The sequence below is a fragment of the Salvia splendens genome, chromosome 22 (assembly GCF_004379255.2).
Source record: "Salvia splendens isolate huo1 chromosome 22, SspV2, whole genome shotgun sequence".
NCBI classification, from domain to species: domain Eukaryota; kingdom Viridiplantae; phylum Streptophyta; class Magnoliopsida; order Lamiales; family Lamiaceae; genus Salvia; species Salvia splendens.
This window is the reverse complement of record NC_056053.1, coordinates 11737182-11759752: the sequence shown is the minus strand read 5'-3', so window position 1 is coordinate 11759752 and position 22571 is coordinate 11737182. Positions and strand designations below refer to the sequence as shown.

The 22571-nt window shown below is 42.3% G+C and overlaps 1 protein-coding gene and 1 pseudogene across 1 annotated transcript; both read right to left on the bottom strand.

Annotated features, from left to right (window-relative positions):
• Positions 1–10833: 10833 nt before the first annotated feature.
• Positions 10834–13069, bottom strand: LOC121785683 (uncharacterized oxidoreductase At4g09670-like). Its single transcript, XM_042184087.1, has 2 exons — positions 12502–13069; positions 10834–11622 (listed from the first exon to the last, which is right to left on the bottom strand). Exons 1-2 carry the CDS (start codon positions 13012–13014, stop codon positions 11023–11025), a joined length of 1113 nt encoding a protein of 370 aa, XP_042040021.1. The 5' UTR covers positions 13015–13069; the 3' UTR covers positions 10834–11022.
• On the bottom strand, positions 13060–20427 carry LOC121785685 (annotated as a pseudogene).
• Between the last annotated feature and the right edge of the window lie 2144 nt (positions 20428–22571).

The following is a 22571-nucleotide window of genomic DNA, read 5'->3' as shown; positions in this document are numbered from 1 at the left end:
ACACCTAATCCTCTCAAATCATCTCTCTTTCCTCTCCAATTTTCATCTCAAATCATCTCTTTTATTCTTCCCCCAAATTTAATCGATCTAATGGATCCATATGAGCATATGCGTCGAATAATGGAAGAATCACTTGAAGAAGATCGACGTCGGGAGGCGGAGGAAGCCGCGCCGCCCCAAAGACGCTCCCGGACTTACATCCATCATAACCGGGAGGAAGCCGCCGCAAGGTTAGTCCTTCACGCAGTGGAGTGCATCCGTCTATACAAGAACGGTTGCCTATTCGGGCAAGAACACGTGACTCTTTCGTCCACGCCCAACTCCAAGATGATCTAATAGAGCACATTTGGGCAAAATTTGGCGGAAGAAATTATTAAATTATGTATTTTTTATTTTTTTAGGAAATTATTAAATTATGTTTTTTACGAATTTTATGTTGTAAGTTTATTTTATTTAATGAAGTGTGTTTTTATTAATTGAATTTGGTTGGAAATAAAAATAAAAAATGAAATTGAATGAATAGTAATTTAAGGGACGGATAAGAGATGGAGTGTTGCAGGTTCCGTCCCTTAGTTAAGAGATGGAGTAAAAAAATACAGTGGAGCCCACGAATAGTAATTTAAGGGACGGATAAGTGACAGCGTTGCGGATGGCCTTAAGAAAGATCTTTTGAGATAGATTATCAGTTTTATTGCAATTTGTTTTGAACTTTTAATTTTTTTTTCAAATAAAATTCCTTGTATAATCTTGACGCACAAAATATAATTACTTTTATGTTAAATGATAAAAGAGATCTTTCCAAAAAGCTTTCAAAGATTATTTCGAGATAGGATTGGACCAATATGCAAAATAGAAGATAAATTTGGCAAAACTTGGGAAACAAAGGTCACAACAACTTCAACCGGAAGATTGTGCTTGGATGATGGATGAGCGAAATTTCACAAAGTTAACAACTTGAACTTTGCAGACTTACATGACTTTCCATTTGGTTAAACAAAGTCATTTCTTCATGAAAATATTTGATGATACATGATGATATGGATTCCTATGGTTGAATCCTTCCATGTTCCCAAGATATGTTCAAAAATAGTGCTTGACTTTAATTTTAACTAAAAATTAAAAAAAAAAAGGATAGATTGAGCTAGCCACAAAAACCAGGTTCAAAAGGAGTTTGGGTGGAGAAGTTAGAAATGGAAAGAAAAGGTGTAAAGAGGGAGGAATCCTCTTTGGGACCTAAGACCTCCCACAAGGAAATGAGGGTGATACGATCATATCCTAATTATTTAGTTGCATATTTGATTTACCATATCTTTCCAATTTATATTTAGATACTTGTTTCTTATTCAATAAGTTAGGGTAGTAGTATTCTAGTATTATAAATAGGAGAGATTATATCATTGTATCAATCAAGAAATCAATCAATGAATCAATGAAATATGTTCCCTAAATTTGACTTGTGCAACGAGCATATTATCGTTCCCTATTGCTGCTCATCGGAGAACGTCCGAGAACCGTCAAATCGTGAGCTTTCCTTCGAGCACGTCGAAGGTTTGGTCATAGCAACTCGATCGAAGATCGCCATCCGGTCACGTTACGGAGGACGTCCGTAACAGAGGGCAACCCTAAGCTACTTTCACCAAAGCAAACACTTCATTGGCTCCACATTTATAACTACACCACCATAAATGCATACATATACTTGACCTAGTCTAATGAGCAAGATCAAGCAACCTACATGTAGGAATTTGGATAATAATCTTACACGGAAGATGCTCTCAAATGAGTCTTCAAAATATCATTCATCCAAGTCTGCAAATAAAGATCTTACAAATAGTATTTATAGCTAGGGTTAAAATCCCAATAAATGAGCCCAAAATAAGTGAAAATCGTCTAAAGCGGTAAAAACACCCGGTCGGGTTGAGATAAAATGAAGTTACAAAATAACTTACAAGAACTTTGGTAAATCTTTTGATGAAATCATAAATTTGTAGCAAAAAATATGCACAAATCTCAATTCCACAAGAATTGACGATTCCAAGATAAACAATTGTTAATTATACTTAGTACCCTTACTCCTATTAAAGAACATATGTGAACGTGTGAGATAACTTCCTTTATGGTTCTACTTCTATTTGTGCACGCGATTTTTTAATTATGTTACGTCCGATTATAGACTACAGCTTTCCAAACTCGATTATTTAAGATCCAAATATGAATGTTTGTTTTCTTGAACGAGTTAATTAAGATTTATTTAGGCGTATAATCGTTGACAATTTTGCTAAGCTCGCCCACCTAAATCACTTACTTAAATATTACAACTCAAAAGGGTCTCGAAAACTAAAAAATTAATGGTCCTTTTGCACATGAATGGGTGATTAACCCTAGAAAATTTAGCCTTGAGCTTTACTACTACTTTTTGGTGTTTATTATTGAATTTGATTGTTTTTTTTTTCTTAAAAGATTTGCATCCTTTTATTTTAAATAATATACGAATTTGTGATAGGATTTTCCAGCTATTAAGCTCTATAAAGCTTATTATTTATTGTTAAATTTATATATTAGAAAAAGTAAAGAAATATATGTGTAGTATAATTTTGAAATGATATACTGTTGCGTAAAATGAGCCGTATATCTTAATGTAATTAGGTACACCTTTGAGGGCAATAGTGATGGTATGGATAATGGGCCAATATATGTTTCAAATTCAGTGCTAACATCAAATGGACTGGATTGGTGTATTTAAATCAGGTTATATATTTTTGGTGCAACAAAAATATCAAATACAAAGTTTATCACACCTCTTGCATTATTTCAAATTAATTATTTAGTTTGATTCTATGAAAAACTACGAGACAAAACAATGCAAATATTCATATATCGTACCATCAACTAACTTAGTTCCAAACAAAACAATGACGAAGTTTGTTTATGTGATCTTTAGGTCTAAGATATCATAGTCGGGACTTATATGATCCACCTGTCTATGCAGGTGAGCTTGTATTTCTAATACAATAAATAATATTTTTATAATCTAAAATATTTTTCTAATGTTTCATGTTTGGTGGCACATTAACTGACCCTGTGATCAAGATCTTAACGGGAGGATTCGGCTGGTTGACCGTGGCCAATTTTACATTTTTTATTTAAAAAATTTTCAAATTTATTATCAATTTTTGTTGTTTGCATGACCTAATGATATCAATATGAATTTAATAATGTACTCTGATGGTTTGGCGAATTTTTGATGGTGATGAATGCAGGAAAATACAGATCACGATACAGAGATTTACGTGGTTCGATTTACTGAGGTAAATCTACGTCCACGGGAAGAAAAGAGGGCAGAGTTGTATTGCTTGATCTGTTTTCTACAGCTTACAATACAGACTTGCTATCTGATATTTGATCTCTAGAGAACTTCCCCTTCTCTATCTGATCTAAGTTCTATATATACATTGAACTAAGATCGTGGCTTGCATCACCACTAACTAGGTCGTGGCTTACATCATCACTAATTAGGTCGTGGCTTACATCATCACTAATTAGATCGTGGATGTCGTGGAGGTCATGAGATCTTGTATGGGTCCACCACTAAATAGATCGTGTAGTGGAGGTCGTGGAGGTTCTGCATGAGTCCACTATCTCCCAGTTCGGTCGAATACTGAGACCGAACTGCTGAACTATTGCCGAGCAGCTTTTGCCGATCTGAGAGTAGAGCTTGATTGGTTGGCTTTTACCGAGCTGTAGGCTGGGGCCGAACTCTTTGGTAAAGCCGAACTGATTGATCGGCTTTTACCGAGCTGTAGGCTAGGGCCGAACTCTTTGGTAATGCCGAACTGATACTCTTCCTTGGTCTTTGGGCTGATGGGCCGTCACTGCTATTGGGCTTGTTTAGTACGTACCCCATCACTACCCCCCCCCGAAAAGCGAAGTGAATCACTTCGGCGAAGCGAGTCACTTCGGCATTCTAGATAAAGGTACGGGGGAGGCTGACGTTAGGGGACGTGCCTTGCGCGTGACTGCATTAAATGCGACAGTAAAATCCGGCCGTTGAATCCTGAAAAGGTGGGATTCGAAACGGTGCGATGATTTTGAAATCTTCTCCGAATCTGATAAATACGTCCTTTCTTCATCAGTTGAACACTTTTGCTATTGCTTCTTCTGCAATCTCTCTCTTTTGCGTAAAAAATTTCCTTCCGCTTTCAAGAATTTCTTCAGACTTTCAAAGAGTAAGAACTATGTCTTCTTCTTCTTCTTCTGAGTCAGGTAGCGGTAGGAAAGGGGATAAGGGGTCTTCTAGCCGGAAAGAATCCGGGGAGAAGACCGTAGAGTATTTTCACAGCATCTTGAGCAAGGATACTGTGATATCCCTACACGAAAAATATTTTTTTCCTGGGGGGAAGGTTGCGATTCCCGACGACCTTCATAGGGCTGACTTGCCGCCGGAGGGTTACGCCACCGTTTATGAAGCCGGCTTGGAATGCGGGCTTCGTTTCCCTCTTCCCCCTGCCTTTGTAGAGCTGCTTGATTTTTTTCAACTCCCTTTAGGTCAGGTGACTCCGAACTCTTGGAGGCACTTATCGGCCTTTGCTGCCGAACTGCGTAGGTTAGATAAGGATCTGTCTCTGAGGGCAATCCTTAATTTCTTCCAGTTTAAGAGGAAGGGATCTTGGTTTTACTTGATCCCTTTACAGCCCTTTAGAGCCTTTTGTAAAACCAAATGGCCGAAATGGCAAAATCGCTTCTTTTTTTATAATAGGACTTCGGCTTCGGACTTTTCCTGGAGAGGGCCGAAGTCCGTTATTCCTCATCCTCGGGTAGAACCGTTGGACGAGCTCGAGGCCGAGCTCAATAAGATTCCTATGATTAGGAAGCAGTACCTGGAGTCTGAGCTCGTCAAGGGCGACTTCGTGTTCGACTCCTCGTCTTCGGACGAAGAGACCGAGGGTGAGGAATTCTTTTTTGTGCCTTACTGCTTTTGTGGCGAAAACTAACCTTGCTTTCTTGCTTTTTGGCAGTGTACATGCTGAATAAGATTAGCCGCAAATCCTCCGAGCTTAAGGAGCCGGAGAAAGAGAAGGCTACCAGCTCGGCGCCTGATGCCGAGAAGAATCCGAAGAGGCAAAAGACCTCTTCGGATCCAAAGAAGCCGGAGTCGACTTCGGCAAGTAGGAAGGGGAAGACCCAGAAGCCCCCGAGAGCGCCAGAGAAAGACGTGGTCTTGGCGCCTCCTTCGGAACATATCTGTGAGCCCTTTTTATGGCCCACGGACTTCGCCGAGGTGAATTCTCTTCTTGATTTTCTGGCCTTGCTTTTTTCCTGTATTTTTTGTGGCCCCTCTGTTGACTTTTTGCTTTTTCCATTTTCAGAGGAACGATATGCTCTCCAAGCTCGTCGCCGTTGAACTCTCCAAAGCGTCCAACGACTATGCTGAGATGCAGAGGAAGTTGGCGGCTGCTTGTCACCGGGCCGAGCAGGCTGAGGCAAACTTTGAGAAAGCCAGAGCTGCTAGGATTTCGGCCCAGGATGAAGCTCAGTTTGCCAAAAACCAGCTCGTCATCCAGCGAGAGCAGACGAAACGGAGGGATGCTGCCGCCGTGGTTGCCCAAGGAGAGGCTCTCCGTGCTTTCGCGGAGAAACTCTTTCTGAGCAACCAATTTTCAGCCTTTGTCGGTGATCTGCTGAAACTGATGACCGATAAAGCCGAGCAGGGTCCCGAAGTCATCCTGCCGCTGTACGGCCGAGAGATAGCAGCTCGGCTTCAGAGTCTGCCGGTGCTTGAGGAGCTTGCTTCGTCCTCGGTCCTGCTTTCTGCAGACCAAGTTCGTAGTTGCCGAGCTGACCGCGATGAGAACATGGAGGCTATCTTTGCCTCCATAGGGTCAGTTTCACCCGCTCCAATTTTCCATGGAGAGGGTGAGACCGAGCAGCATGAGCGGCAGACCGGCGATGAGCAGGCCGAGCAGGAGGCGCAGCAGATCGGCTACGGTGGCGCCGAGCAGGCTGGGGAGAGCAGGGATGCCGAGGCTGAAGCTGAAGCAGACAAGGAGAAGGAAGCTGAACCTCACCGAGAAGGCGGAGACGAAGCTGGCGGAGTATGATTTCGTCTCCCTTCTCTTAGTTTAGTTTCTTCCTTCTTGTAAAACGGCCTTGAAGCCCTTGTGTAGAAAAAAAATTTTCTTATGAATGAAAAAATTCTTCTTTCTGCTCTTGTGTCTTCGTATAGCCTTTCGTACTCTCTTTTACTCCTGTTGTGGTTTACTACCTGCTCCGTAATCTGAAATGCCGAACTGACATAGCTGCTCTATATTCTGAACTCTTAAGGAGCTGGAGGTACTTCACTGGAAGCGGCTGTACTCTTCGGCTTTAGACGAAGCTGAGAAAAGAGCCATAGCTGACCAGGTGAAGAATGACGAACTCTTGGCTCGTTCAGTGAAGCTGGAGGCCGACAATAAGGACTTAGAGTCCGAAAAGAAAGATCTGGAGGCCGAGCTGAATACCGCCGTCGCTGAGAGGACTGCGTATGAGGATTTCATCTGCAGGCGCGGGGGAATGACCATCTCTGAAGTTCAGGAACGAGTTGACGAACTGTGGGAGGAATATCATGTACTCCGGAGGAACAATGCGCTGGAGAGCTCGGCTTGCCAACAAGTCGTGAAATCATTGCGGCGCTGGGCTTCTCGGTACGACATCATTCTTTCCCGGCGTCCCTCAATCGAGAGATTCCTTAGGCATTTCCCGTCAACAGATGGTCACACTCCAGCTCAAACCCCTGATTCACTTGCTCAAAACCTTACTCCAAGTCAGCAACGAACTCAGGAACAGCCGGAAACGTCAAGACGAGAACGGACTCAGGAGCAACCGGAAACGTCAAGACAAGGACGGACTGAAGTTCGTAGAGGAGCTGTGATTATGAGTGAGCAAGATCAACAAATGCTTCGTGAAGAGACTCTTCGCCGCCGAGGTGCTAGAGCTTCCCGGGCTCAGGGAAGAGGCGGTAGGTCGATTAGAGCATCTCGTCGACCTGCTTATTCTTCAGCTGCCGAGAACGCCCGAACTCGGCTTCACGAGGATTTTGTGAATAGATGGCTCAACTTTAGCAACCAGGGACAGTAGAATAGTCCTTTGTAATAGCGTAACGCCTTCTCGTAGGGCAGCGGAGTTGTATGCCGAACAAGTTTTAATAAATGAAATCTTCATTTCGCTTCTATCACAGCGTATTTACAGCTCAGCGAAAAAATTTCATCGTGCTCGTCCTCGGTCTTATGAAGTAAACTTCTTTGACCGGACTCGTCCTCGGTCTTATGAAGTAAGCTTCTTTGACCGGACTCGTCTTTGGTCTTATGAAGTAAACTTCTTTGACCGGACTTAGTCCTCGGTCTTATGAAATAAACTTCTTTGACCGGACTCGTCTTTGGTCTTATGAAGTAAACTTCTTTGACCGGACTCGTCTTTGGTCTTATGAAGTAAATTTCTTTGACCGGACTAAGCTTGTGTCCTAATTTGGCGAGTTTTATCGCTCGGATCGGACTTTCCCTTGTCCTAATTTGGCGAATTTTATCGCGTGGATCGGACTTTCCCTTGTCCTAATTCGGCGAGTTTTATCGCGTGGATCGGACTTTCCCTTTGTTGCAGTTCGTTTCAGACGAACTGCTTGTTTCTTAAGCCGAATTGTGGTCTTGTATCCTCCTTAGAAGCTTGGACTCACAATCGTGGGCTTATTGTTGCAGTTCGTTTCAGACGAACTGCTTGTTTTTTTTAAGCTGAATTGTGGTCTTGTATCCTCCTTAGAAGCTTGGACTCACAATCGTTGGCTTATATATGTTCTAAAAAGGGGATCAGCCTTCGAAGAACAAGATACCTCAGTAACATTTGTAAGAGACGACACGCACATAGACAGACAAAACGCACATAGATAAACAAAACGCACATAGACAAACATGAAACACAAGTAAAAAACAAAGAAAGCACATACCCCTAGGACCGAACTAGACACAAGACTGACTGACCGGACTGTCTCTTACAAATGGAACTTCTTGAGGTTGGAAACGTACCATGTTCGGGGTGCTTGTTCTCCTGACATGTGAGTCAATTTATAAGACCCTTTGCCGAGGACTTCTGGCACCCGATATGGACTTTCCCATGTGGGTTCGAGTTTGCCCAGCTTTTCTGCTCGGCTCACTTCGTTGTTTCTCAAGACGAGATCTCCCACTTGAAATTGCAGCTTTTTCACCCTTTGGTTATAATACCGGGCTACTTGCTCCTTGTACTTGGCTGCTTTTATGCAGGCCAATTCTCTTCTTTCTTCGGCCAGATCTAGTTCGGCTCTCAGTCCGTCCTCATTCAGTTCTGCTGAGAAATTAAGAGTTCGGGAACTGGGTATGCCGATCTCAACCGGAATCACGGCTTCAGTGTCGTACACCATCGAGTTCGGCTCCGGTGTGACTTCGGTCATTTCGCCTGCCTCTGACTCCGACTGCTGTGATTGCTATGCTTGATGGTGCCGAGCTGATTTGCTTGGCACTTTTAAGCGCAATCTGCAAACACTCGCTTTTTTTGATCACCTCGGATGACCGCTATCCCTCCTTTAGTGGGGAAGGAGTTCGGCGAGGAAACCTCTGATCGCTATGATCGGGCTTCTTTTTGTCTTCTCTAGATGAGCTGTCTAAAGACCGTTTTCGACGGTCTGCCTCATCGGCACGAGAAAACTGGTCCGCAATGTCCCACATCTCTTGAGCTGTTTGCGGACTGCATTCCACGAGCTTTCTGTAGAGAGCTCCGGGCAGGATTCCATTTGGAATGCCGAAATGACAAGTAGATCATTGAGATAATCTACTTGTAGGCATTCCTTGTGGAACCTCGTCATAAAGTCGCTGATCTTTTCGTCGCGACCTTGACGTGTAGAAAGCAGCTGAGCCGAAGTGATTCGGGCTTCCGCTTTCTGAAAGAACCTCCTGTGGAAAGCATCCATTAGATCTCGGTAAGATCTAATGCTGCCTTGGGGGAGGCTATCGAACCACCTTCTTGCGTTCCCGATAAGCAGCTCGAGAAACAGCTTGCACATGTGGACCTCATTGAGACCCTGGTTCGCCATGTTATACTGATAGCGTCCCAGGAAGTCATGAGGATTCACCAACCCGTCATAAGTCATCGACGGAGTTCGGTAGTTCTGTGGAAGGGGAGTTCGGGTGATATCGTCCGAGAACGGAGTCTTCAATGCTCCGTACATGGCGAACCCGACATCTCTTCGGTATGGAGGAGATGGAGATCTCCTGTGATTCCGGTACCGAGGAGGAACAAGAACATGTCGGGGTTGAGGATTCTTCTTCCTGGAAGACACGGGCACTACTGCGGTAGTGACTTTCATGTCTGGATGAGGAAGGAGAATCCACCGTTTTCGTCTTCGGCTCTTGGCTCTTTTGCAGGAAGGCTAAGAACTCATCCTGCTTCTCAGCCAAGAACAGCTTGACAGCCTCATTCAAATCAGGCTGCTGGGAAGACTCGGTGTGTGGACCTTTTGAGCGGCTTGTTCCTTCATCGTGAAAACTGGAAGTAGATGTCTCCCGAGGCTGTTTTCCGGACCTGCGGGCTGGACTAGCTTCCTCATAGTTTTCACGAACGGTATTACGGGTAGTATGTGATCTGGTATGCATTTTTTTGGGGTGGAAAAAGGGTCAAAAATTCGCTTTATCACAAATTTGGTTCTCTGTTTCCCACAGACGGCGCCAGTGATGGTTTGGCGAATTTTTGATGGTGATGAATGCAGGAAAATACAGATCACGATACAGAGATTTACGTGGTTCGATTTACTGAGGTAAATCTACGTCCACGGGAAGAAAAGAGGGCAGAGTTGTATTGCTTGATCTGTTTTCTACAGCTTACAATACAGACTTGCTATCTGATATTTGATCTCTAGAGAACTTCCCCTTCTCTATCTGATCTAAGTTCTATATATACATTGAACTAAGATCGTGGCTTGCATCACCACTAACTAGGTCGTGGCTTACATCATCACTAATTAGGTCGTGGCTTACATCATCACTAATTAGATCGTGGATGTCGTGGAGGTCATGAGATCTTGTATGGGTCCACCACTAAATAGATCGTGTAGTGGAGGTCGTGGAGGTTCTGCATGAGTCCACTATCTCCCAGTTCGGTCGAATACTGAGACCGAACTGCTGAACTATTGCCGAGCAGCTTTTGCCGATCTGAGAGTAGAGCTTGATTGGTTGGCTTTTACCGAGCTGTAGGCTGGGGCCGAACTCTTTGGTAAAGCCGAACTGATTGATCGGCTTTTACCGAGCTGTAGGCTAGGGCCGAACTCTTTGGTAATGCCGAACTGATACTCTTCCTTGGTCTTTGGGCTGATGGGCCGTCACTGCTATTGGGCTTGTTTAGTACGTACCCCATCATACTCCACTTTTTGCTAAATTGTAGGTTGAAGTTGAGATTTCAAGTTTGTATATATTTTACAAGTGGATTACAACTTGAAATGACTACAAAATTATTGAAGAACGATGCAATTGTGTGGGACGCTTTTATGTTATTTATTTTTAGTTTTTAGTTTTTATAGTATTCTTTGAATGATACAATGTACACGTAAATAGGTGACCTTATATTTACTGGAATCACTAATGATGGAGCTCTACCTCAATTTCAATAATTAGATATTATAACATCATATAACTATTTTAGTGAACCAAAAAAAATTAGAGCCATATATATACATGGTGAGCCAACAATGACAAATGTAGATGTACAAAAAAACTAGTATCTACGAATCAACTGAAAAATGCAAAAAGAACCTTTTACGAACCAAAAAGAAGAGAATTTCTATTTTTAGAGAACGTATATAGAGAGTATAAAGGTAAAGAAAATTTAGCAAAGTACACATGTTAATTTGTGATTTTGTCCTCACCCATCCAACACCGTGTCACTTTATTAATACACACCTCACATATAATCTAACGTGTTACGAACACAGACACAAACACGAACACAATTCAACAACAAACCTAAAACATTCTAGTACACAACATCAACAACTTCATAACCCTTATCAATAGACACCTTCACCGCATCCACCACAGCTTGAGTCTTCCTACTAAGAGTTGGCCATTCTTTCTCCGGTTTGGCTCCTTCAAATTTGATGCTCCCAACCAACCTAGAAAACTCCCTCACCATGAGAGCCTCTTGAGGAAGCTCCGTCGTAACGACATGCTCACGAGATTCCAATGTCGCACCTGATTTTACAACTGTGGTGAAACTAGCCTTTTTCTCATGGAATGGGCCCACGTAGTCGCGAACGGACAAAGTACCCTCCGTTCCGGCTATTGTGACATCCATGTTTAGGTCACCTAGGAAAGAGCAACGAAAGGTCCCGGCCCTGCCATCTTGCCATTGCAGTTTAGCACTGCAAGACAAGATGATGCCGGCATTGTTCAGGACCGCGTCGGGTGAAGCAATTACGGATTTAGGTAGCTCGTAATCGGCGGCCCACAAGATTGATCGAATGCCATACCATCCTGCATCACCAAGAACGCCTAGGGCATCGAGATCCGGCTTAACACGAATGTCGTTTTCTAGAAAATCTTTTCCCGCCGGAAATATAAAATTACTCTCCACCTATAACAAAATAATATACTCCTTATTTATGTTTGAAATATAAATTTTTTACACGAAAGGGAATGCTCGGAGCTAAAAGTAACGAGGGAAAAAGCAACAATAATGAATCAGTTCAAAACAAAAATAATAGAGTACTAATAAAAGATATACGGAATCAATTAATAGCACGCATTTTATTACTACAAATTAGTACAACAATAAGTGGACTAGAGTAGAAAAATAGTGGAAAAATATGGGAAAAAAAATCAAATTCTCAACTAACAAAATAATGCCTCAAAAATTTTCATGCATATCATGTAGTAAATATAGTCCACTTCCTACTTTTTTTTAGTCCACTTCCTACTTTGACACGAAAACTAGTGCAACATTACAACTTTGAAATTTCGATAGGTATATTGAAATTATGAGAAGTTCCTCTTAATCACGTATCCAATTGGTTTATTTAAATTTGAAAAGTATGTTCGCAAATGCTAGAAGTAGAACTAGAAGCATTATGACCTTTATCCAAAATTACACAAACTTTATCCTTAAATTGTAGTAGTTAAAACCGTATCACAGCATAGTTTCTATGCAACTATCGCTAAAACGACGTCATTTCACTAAAATTTACCGCTAAAATTATTAGAGGTATCAAAATTACGAAATAATAGTAGTAAATTAACCACATTTTTCTATAATTCACAACTTAAATTATTCTTAGTTGTTGCGAACAGACCATATTATAGCTATAAATTAAGTCTATTCATGTAAATTAAGCTCAAAACAATACTTTAATAGTAAAAAAAAAGTCTGTTATTTTGTATTTTTATAACTATTCCAATTTCCAAATAAACAAAACCGATATTTTGGTGAATTAAAAATGAAAGAAATGAAACGTACTGATTTGAGGTGCCCAAAGGAGGAAGAATCGGCGAGAAAGTCCTTCATCCGGTGGGTCCGAGGGTGGTGCATCCACATGGTAGCGTCCATGAACTGCACCCCACTCGATTCGCACTCCGCCAGTATCACATCCAGCTCCGCCACGCTTAGCGCGACGGGCTTCTCCAGCAGCACGTGCTTCCCCTTCCGGGCCGCCAGCACGGCCCACTGCACGTGCAGGCTCGTCGGCAGCGGCACGTACACAGCGTCCACGTCCGGATCGTCCAGAACGGCGTCGTACGAGCCGTAGGCCCTCGCGGACGCCGGTAAGGCGTTCTCCCTCCCGAACTCGGCTGCCTTCTCCACCGATCGGCTGCCAATGGCGGAGATGGAGGCGTTTCCGGAGAGGGCGATGGCACGGGATAGCTTGCGGGCGATCTTGGCGCAGCCGAGGATTCCGAATTTGATCTGAGGTGTAGACATTTTTAGGTATGCTGGAGATTGGGAGGGAGAGTGATTGGGGGAAAAGTACATTTGAAAGTATATATACGAAGTATATGAATTTGAATTGGGGGCTTGTTTTCTCTGTGTAGAATAACATTACTCGGAAATATTTAAATATACATTATAATACTGCAAAACAAAACACAATCTAAAAATGTAAATATAATGAAGCCCTTATTCTAGTACAAAACCAGAAATTTACCCAAAAAACAATTATTTGTACATTTGGGATGTAAAAACAATAGAGTAATTTATCGAAGGCAGTTTCCACAGCGGCAAAATCAACATCGAATCCATAGCTCTGACCTGCATACAACAAGTACAAGTAGTCTTTGAGCGATGGTGGCGGAGGTAAAACCTCAGAGATCTCGGGGAACTCGCCGGATGGGGGCGGAGACGGGCTTTTCGCCCGCGAGTAGTACACATCGGCAAGAAGCAGCCATATCAGATCGGGGTCGATGGATGCCAGCGCTGCAAGGGCATTAATGCAGGCGTCTTGAAGGCCGCCCTTGACGCCGCTGCACACCATCCCGACCACGACGCCGCTGACCTTCTTGAGGACCGGTTCCAGTGCTGGTGCGCTTCTTTTGTTCCGAGCTAGGTCTGAGATCATGCCGAGGATCGCTAGCTGGACTTTCAGGGTTGATAGCTCGGCAGGCGAATCTTCAGAAGATGTGAGGCTCCTCCTGTAAGGGAGTTGGAGGGGGGTTCGTTCTTCCTTGGAGAGGGATTTCTTTTGAAACGGCGCCGTGCTTAGGAGTCTCCAGATGTGGACGCCATCGGTGTGGAAGCGACGAGCGAAGAACTCCCCACCGCAGATTTGCACTAAGGTGCAAATCTTGGATGGCCTGTGGAGCGAAACAGAAACATAATAAGAACCATTTTCAGCCCTTAGATCGTGAAGATTTCGCTATGAAACTGCTCTTTTTCTTACCACTAGATTCTTATTCCGAAAACAGGTAATCAAGAAAGGCCAGATTTTGTTCATTGCAGGAAGTGATCTATTCTCTGAAGCTTCATCCTCAGCAGCACCGAGAGTGTCGAGAAGATGGTATAACAAACATGACTGAATGACTTGTTCGATTGCTTCTTTCGTCTCACTCTCGTGCTTGTAGGCTTCTTCCACTTTGACAAGTGTGGTAATGCCATCCTAAAAGAAAACCAAGGTATGACAAAGATTCAGTTGAATTTATTGAAAAATAAAAACCTATATTCCGATTTTCGAGAATTATAGGGGAATTTATCAGGCACAACTTGGTAAAATGTGGAAATGAAAGTGACCTCAATTATATCCAGAGCTGTCAAGCATGCTGCTGCATCAGCTGAAGCAATTAGTGGAGTAACAGCAACAATGCATGACCCTGCAATAGATCCAACTATACGCCAATATCTTTTTGAATCGTTAAACTTGAATACGACAGATTCCCATTCAATGGCGCATCTTCCCTCGTCTATTTCTTGGGGGGGGGGGGGGGGGGTTGGGGGGGTGGGGGGGGGGGGAGATGGACAAAGGTTAGTGAACCAAGTATCCTGTTAACTGCAAAACTAAATATTGAACATCATCTGTTTCGGTGCTCCGGAAATAGCTTTGAGTTAGATCTTCCTTAAGGATTGTTCGTATTCGAATAGAAGAGAGGCTAGAAAAGCAGTCAGACTGCTGGTTCTGCATCTAGAGTTGGAATTCATTTTTTTCTTTATAACCTTCTAGTTCATATCTCCGTACCAATCATCTCCCGAGATTTCAGATATTATACTAGTTTCAGATATCTTGGCAACAGATATTATTATTGCAGAACGACAAAAAGTCCACACAAGTCAAGACTATGACAGTCAAATCAGATAGAGAGATATCAAAACTGAAAAGCTTCCGATTTATGAAGGCTATATCATGAAGATCTTCTATGTTCTTGGTTAAAGGAAAAGAAAACCAAAATCAAGTCAAATGTGGCCGCCTTCTAGGTCTCACATTCATCAATAGTTTCATAGAGCTCAACCAGAGAGGTTATAGGCTTAAAGCATCATATGTTACTGATATATCTAATTTGCACCAATACTGAGCCATGAAAATACAATGTCAAAAAACACATACGAATATAAGTATATAACATATCTATATGAGAAGTACTCACCGGAGTCAATATTATTAGCATTTGATCCTGATTGCCGAACATTATTTCCTGTTCTTTTCTCTTCATTCAACATTTTTGAATTGACATCATTCTTGTACAACTCTAATTGACCAGAAAGCTCACCGACCTCCCGTTTGGAGGCTTTGGCTATTTCTGCTACGGCCTAACAAAGAAAAATTAAGAACTTAAAACTATCAACTAAAGATATTACAGAAGTGCTTCCTAAAACTAACCTTTAACAAGGGGACAGTCAAATTAGGGTGATGATGCCTCCCAAGAATTTCAAGCTCCATGGAGACTGCATGCATCTGTACAAGTCAATAACATCAGGTTATCAGGATTGCCAACAATTTTTAGCAATAAACATCCAGAAGACATTAAACTAGTACCGGCTCCTCCAACAGTGGCAATATTTTGTCAGCTATCCCAACGTAAGAGAGCACAGCGGAGAGAACATTAGGCACGTGAGGATTACAATCTAGATGTCGCAGTTGCCTACATACGGAGTCAATCACATAATCTGAGTTGTCGACGACCAAGTGGCCCACCTGAACCCAATTGTATGCACTTATAGTAATACTTGCTGATCCAAATGCTTACATAAAAAACTGCATAATGAATACTCACAGTTGGACAGTTGTGTGTAGCAGAGATAACATGTAGGACAGTATCAGCTGCCCTCCTGACTTGAAAATCTGAGCATATGATATTTTCAAGTAACATATAGAGAGAGGAGTGAAGAAATCCACTCGATGAAAATTCTTTGCCCAGGCAAATATTGAATATGCCGATTCTTCAATAATGACCTGAGACAGGAAAAGTGTACAATATCAGTGTTACATATTGCACAATGCATATAAACGCTAAACCCTAAGCAAAATTTAAGTCAATGAAACCTGCTGCAGCATTGCATTGTCACTGAAAAAATGCATATTTACATCGCCTTCTCCAGAGGGAGAAGCTGATAGTCGAAGTGGGAGATCCCAGACTTCAGGTGATAAATATTCATGTAGGATACTACCGATGCAATCAATCAAATAAGCCCTGGCACTAGACTTCTGGTACTTCTGAGCATGATTTTCTACCAAAGCATCATCAACACCATTACTTTCATGTAGACAATGACCGAACATTCCATTTAAAGATGTCATGGCCTGGTCAGACAGCCCAAAAATCATTTCATTGAGGATGCATGCAGCAGTACTAGCTTGCCGCACCAAATGCCCTGAAGCCGTTCTTTTATACCAAGACTGCCAGCTTTCCTTATGGAGTTCTTTCAGTCGCAGCTCAGATATCAGTTTTCGGAAGTGTTCAAGGAGAATATCAATTAAACCAGAGTATGAACCCTGACTTCGAGAGTCTGAAATAAAATAACCTTGTCAATGGCATGAAGTTGTGAGCACAAAGATTAGTTGGTAAAAACACCTAAATAAACCACCTGTGAGCACATATAGACTGACTAGCCTCAGGATTCCTGAAAGCGTCTGGTACAGCTTCTGACTATCCATATTAGTCAACCAAGGTGGAATGCTAGGCAGCTTATATTCATTATTTCCATGTTCGTATACATTTGAAATTTTCCTATTCTGGAAACCTGATCCCTGAGAACCTTCAGCACTAGTAATGGCCTGGATCTCAGCTATTGAATGCATGAAGCCGGATGATGTGGGTCTTGCTGCTGTAAGCTTGTTGAGTGAACCAGCATAAACAGAGTTTTGACTTAGACAGAGCGCAAACACATCCAAGAAACGGGCAGCTGTCACCTAGAAGAAGTCAAGTAATACAAAACCACCAAACGAGGATGAGATTTTGGGAACTGAGATATCTAAGTCTTAGGTGGTAAGCCTACAGGAGAAAGAAGAAGGTAGTCTGTGACAAGTTTGGGACCACCGAAATATGTAATTGCTAGCAACTTTCGGGCATGTGATAGTGCAAGTGACTCCTCATTACCCAGTACCACTTGAGGAAGTTTTTCAATCAACCTGTAAGTGTGTGTAAACAGAGTTACAAAATATTCAAGGTTTCACATCAAAATCAACATAATACAGTGAAACCAGAAGTCCAAAAAAGGCTTGGGCAGATGAAGACACATCTCCATGAAAAAAGTTTACCTGCTAAAAAGTTCAACAACCTCATGTTTTATTTGATGCTTTCCTTTTGATGAAACCAGAAGTCCAAAAAAGGCTTGGGCAGATGAAGACACATCTCCAAGATCATCACAAACTAACACACACAAGCATTCCTGCACAGAAACCAGCCCACATGTTTTTATACCACAGATGCTAAGTTGCTAACAAAGAAAAGGAAAATTCGATTATTCAGATAGGGTAGGTGATTCATCATACAGAATCGCATCTAATAGACTAAACCCTAATGGCATCTCATAGCTGGCTCATTGGTCTGTGGCCTCAAACAATGTGACGCCACACACACGAAAAAAAAAGAACTGGTACCAAAATGGCATGAACTAAGTGGAGCAGAATAGAGGATAACATCTCTCTTTTCAAGTCTCGCCCGATTCTGAAGTTCCCTCCATAATGGGAATTATTAGGTATATATGGCTCGAGAGGAGCAGTACACTTAACAACTATATAACTTAGAACAAAACATGGGCTCGTTGAACTCTTGAGCCAAACAGATGGGGAAGGTCAATCGTGATGTTGAAACTAAACTGTTTAAATATTTATCTCTATGTTGTTATCAATTCAAGAATGCTAGGACATTGCCAAAAACACATAAAGGGTCATTTGTTAACATTCTAGGTTCTAGCTCACCAGAAGAGTTAATCTGCTTTCTTTTAATGTGTAACTGCATTTACATAAGAGCCCCTGTAGAGAAGCCAAAAGTCCTAGTCTCACATTTTTGCTTGGATGAACACAAAGCTGCAAGAGCAAAGAAAAGGAGTTCCAAATAAATATAGTAAAAGGCAACATAAAATAGTAGTATAACGTATGCTTGAAAACGGCCATGTTAATCTTACAAGAGGAAATGTTGCAGATAGAAGTTTATTAACATGAGCAGCAGTATTTGCTAACCACTCCTCTGTACGGTTTACATGCAGTGATCGAACGTTAAGGTCAACAACGCCCTACACATTATCTCCTCCTGATATTATGCTGCCTTTCTCTATAGATTCAGTAGAGTCTCTGATATCACCCTGAGTTGTTTTTTGAGCAGGTAGATGACGGAGTTCCTCTAGGAATGAAGCAAGAGGTTTCTCTTTAGTTGATGAGAAGCCAGAAATGTCCTCCACCTGGGCACCACGAGGTGTAGAAACACCATCGTCGAGAACCACAAGAAGGTATTCAGCCAATGCTCTAACTGCCTGATCCAAGGCTTTTGTACTTCCTGCCGCACCGCTAATCATAGATCTTGAAGTGTGCAACACCTTCCCCAATTGACTTACGACACCTGGTAAATAAAAAGCCAAGGCATCTGCCGAGCCAACCTGCAAGGTCGACACAAAATTATGAACTACAAGCTTACTTATTTCCTGATGAGTAACATTTTGAACCTTTGGGAAAAGCGTGAAGCTTTTTAAATGAAGTCCCTCAATTTGTTAGACAGGTTGTACATATGCCAATGTCTTGTATTACTAAATAGCACAGTAAAAAAAGAATAATAAGTCACCTTTGCAATAAGCACTCGAAGTGTCATTAAAGCTTCAACTCGAAGGCTTGAACTGCCCCGATGACCTCGTGTTACCTCAATATCTGCAGCCTTCAAGTAGACATCTAGTAAGATATAGAATCCTGCCACATAATCAAAAGGACAACCTGCTTAATCACAATATCTCTTATAGATACTCATCTATGATGACATATACATGCCTTGAGCATAAGAGACAGCCAGTGTCCAATCGCTGCAGAAGCAGGTTGAGACTGAAGAAATGCTAATGGACACTCTTTTGAGACAGAAATATGTCCTGGAAATTGCCACTCTTTTTCATCTGGAAGAATTGGCCTATTACTTATTCGCTTGCAAGGACAGGAATCATCTGAACAAGGACCCAAATTCAGCAACACAGCCCTGAAGCACCTTATCACTCCTCCACGAAATTCTTCTGAAGCTTCCAGTGGAGAAAGCATAGCTCCAAGTGTCAATTTCTTCAGTATAACAACCAACTACATATTATAGAAAATATTATGAGAACAACTTCGATGGACAACACAAACAACTTTTCCTAAATATATGGCATTAGAAATATAAGTTGAACTGAATATCAAAGGATTGAATTCCAAGCTAAATACTAAATACGAGAGCTGCAGTATTTGTCCCTGAAGAACCATATTAAAATCTCAAAATTAATTCTGACAAACTACAAGCACTGAAAAGTAAAGTTCTTTGATATATCATTCATCTAGAATGACTTCTATATTTAGAATAGATAATCCTCTATAAGTATTATGCAATGAGTTTAAAACTATGCCTAAGACTTGCAAATAGTGGCAACGTGGAAATATAAAGAACCGACTATCTGTGCAATGTAAGTCCGCAACGGTGAAAACATACATGTCAAATAAAAAATCCCCTCTAGCTTTAGGTACCTGATCAATAGATCCTAATTGGCACTTCCTCAACACTTCCTCCAAGCAGAGAACCACACCTTCTGCCACCGAGTCACTCACTTTATGTTCCATCCGTAAGGTGCTAGATACTAGAGAATCATCTTTGGAATCAGTTTTCGTCGACGACCTACATTCTACTGATGCGTCGAACAGAAGCAGCAACGGGAACAAAATAAAGCTGTGGAAAAAATACAAAAAATTAGATAAACAACAGATCATCTGCACATTAATTATTCGATAAGCAAACAAATTAGTATCTCGATAATAATTAATTAACCTATCATCTCAACATGTTTTAGCACATTAATTCACTAGTTCCTCTGTTAAAGTTCCAGCAAATGAAATATCAAAAAATTTAACTGAAATAAATAACCTAACATAAGCCAATTAAACGAATTAGAGAAGCTAAGGCATACTCGAAAAGCGGCTGGAGAGAGAGCGTGGAGGACTTCTGGAGTAGGTGGAGGAGATGAGAGAGAAAGGAAGGATCACCGTCGGGGTTCCGAAGGAGGTCCAGCAGCTGCACGTAGCTCTGCTTCAGTTCCAGAAAAAGAGCGCTGTTTCGAGTGTCTTCCGCGAAAATTGAGCCTCGTATTCCTGATTTTCCGTCGAGAATTTGCGTTTCTGCCATTGCTGCGATAACAGAAATTGCAGTGGTTTTTTAGGGGGAAATTGGATTGTTTGATTATCGAAGAAGATGCAGTTCAACTCATTCCAGAGTCGTCGAGAGTCGAGAGTCGAGAGTCGCAATTGGGGCAATTGTTGAAATTATTTATAGTTTTTATTATGTTGAAAAATAAATTTAGTGTAGTTATATTTAATTAATTTAGGTAGTATAAATGTTGGACACGATTACAAATCATGAATCTTTAAATTTATTTCCATATTTACTACTTTGTCCTTCCCTCAAAATTGGTCACCTATTTTCTTTTTTTGTATCCCTAAAAATTTGTCAATTTTCACTTTTATCATTTTTAGTAATGTACTCTACATTTCACTAACTTATTCACACTTACATTTTATTATAAAATTAATATATAAAAGTAGGACTCACATACTACTAAATTTTTTTACCCACTTTCTATTACATTTCTTAAAATCCGTGCCGGGTCGAATGGTGACGAATTATTAGGAGGCAGTACTCCGACATTTAACCAAAATAAAATAGTGTCTCATTTTTTAGCTATAAATTAGGGTGTCCACTATGGAACCGCCGCAGCTATAGCCCCGGCGGGGGCGAGGACGGGGCGCCTTATAGTGGAGAGCACGTCCGCCCCGAGGCGGACGAAATTTCCGGGGCGGACGATCAATCGGCGTCTTCGGGGCGAGGACGCGCCGGTCCGGGGCGGACGCGGCGAATAGGCGCGCCGGAGGACGGCGAAATTAATTTTTTTAATTCAATTTAATTCACCTATAAATACACCACATTCCATTCATTATTTTCACACCATTACAACTCTTCATCACTCAAACTTTCTCTCACTAGAATTTGTGGTCTGAAATGGACAATTTGTAGAAAGACGTGTGTAATTCTCTGATTCAACAAGTGCAACACCAGGTCGCCCAGAAAGATGCGGCGCGTTTGGCGGAGGAGGTGGAGGCTGCTATCCCTCGTGCGATTACTCATCGGCGGACCATCCAACGAGACCACGTCGGTGCGCACCAGCGTCTAATGGTTGATTACTTTGTAGATAACCCCCGTTATCCACCCGAGATTTTCGCCGGCGATTCAGAATGTCGCAACGCCTCTTCAACCATATAGCGACGAATTTGGCGGAGCATTACCGGTGCTTTACCCTCCGGCGTGATTGCGCTGGCCGGATCGGGCTGTCTAAGCATCAGAAGTGCACCGCTGCAATCCGGCAGCTTGCCTACGCCGGTCCAGCCGATATGTTCAATGAATACCTACAGATGGGTGGGACGACTAGCCTAACGGTGCTTAGGCAGTTTTGTAAAGGGATCCGAGAAATTTTCGGTGGGGAGTTCCTACGGAGCCCACCCCTGATGAGTGTCAGAGACTGTTAGATATGCACGGTTCGATCCACGGGTTCCCAGGAATGTTAGGAAGCATCGATTGCATGCATTGGGAGTGGAGGAACCGCCCCGTGGCCAGGAAAGGCCAGTTCACAACTGGATTCAAAAGCAAACATCCATCGATGATTCTGGAAGCCGTTACTGACTACCGTTTGCGGCTCTGGCATGCGTATTTCGGTGTGGCAGGTTCGAACAACGACATTAATGTTCTTCAGTCATCGCCGCTCTTCAACGATGAGTGCCGGGGGGAGGGTCCAGAAATCAGCTTCGTAGCCAACGGCACGCAGTACAGTAGGGGATACTATTTGGGTGATAAGATATATCCGCGGTGGCCCGTATTCGTCAAGACAATTCGTCAACCGGTTGGACCGAAGAAACAATATTTTGCGCGCAAACAAGAGGGTTCTAGGAAGGATGTTGAGCGGGCTTTTGGTGTCCTCCTGATATGGCTAATTTCATGCATCGGTTATGAGTTAAATTCAACAATTTACGGTGTCTAACACATCTTTTAAGCCAGGTGTGTAGAAGAAAACGCTAGGTCCAGGAAGGAAGGAAGATAATTGCCTGGCGAAGGAAATTGGCGAGAAAATGAGCAGAATGAAGAAGAATTGCCAGACGGAGGAGATCATTAGCTGGAGGGCAGAACGGAGAATTCATGAGAAAAGCTTCTAGAATATCGTCTCTACATCTATAAAAGAGAGAGCATGCAACACGAATGGGGAGGGACGACTTTTTGGCTCTGAGCTCACTTTCACACACTTCTACACACACTTGGGGTGATCGGAAATCTAGGGGTTTTGGGGTCATTTTCGATTTGATGTTTTTTTTTAAAAACACCCTAAGGGGCGGAGGGTTG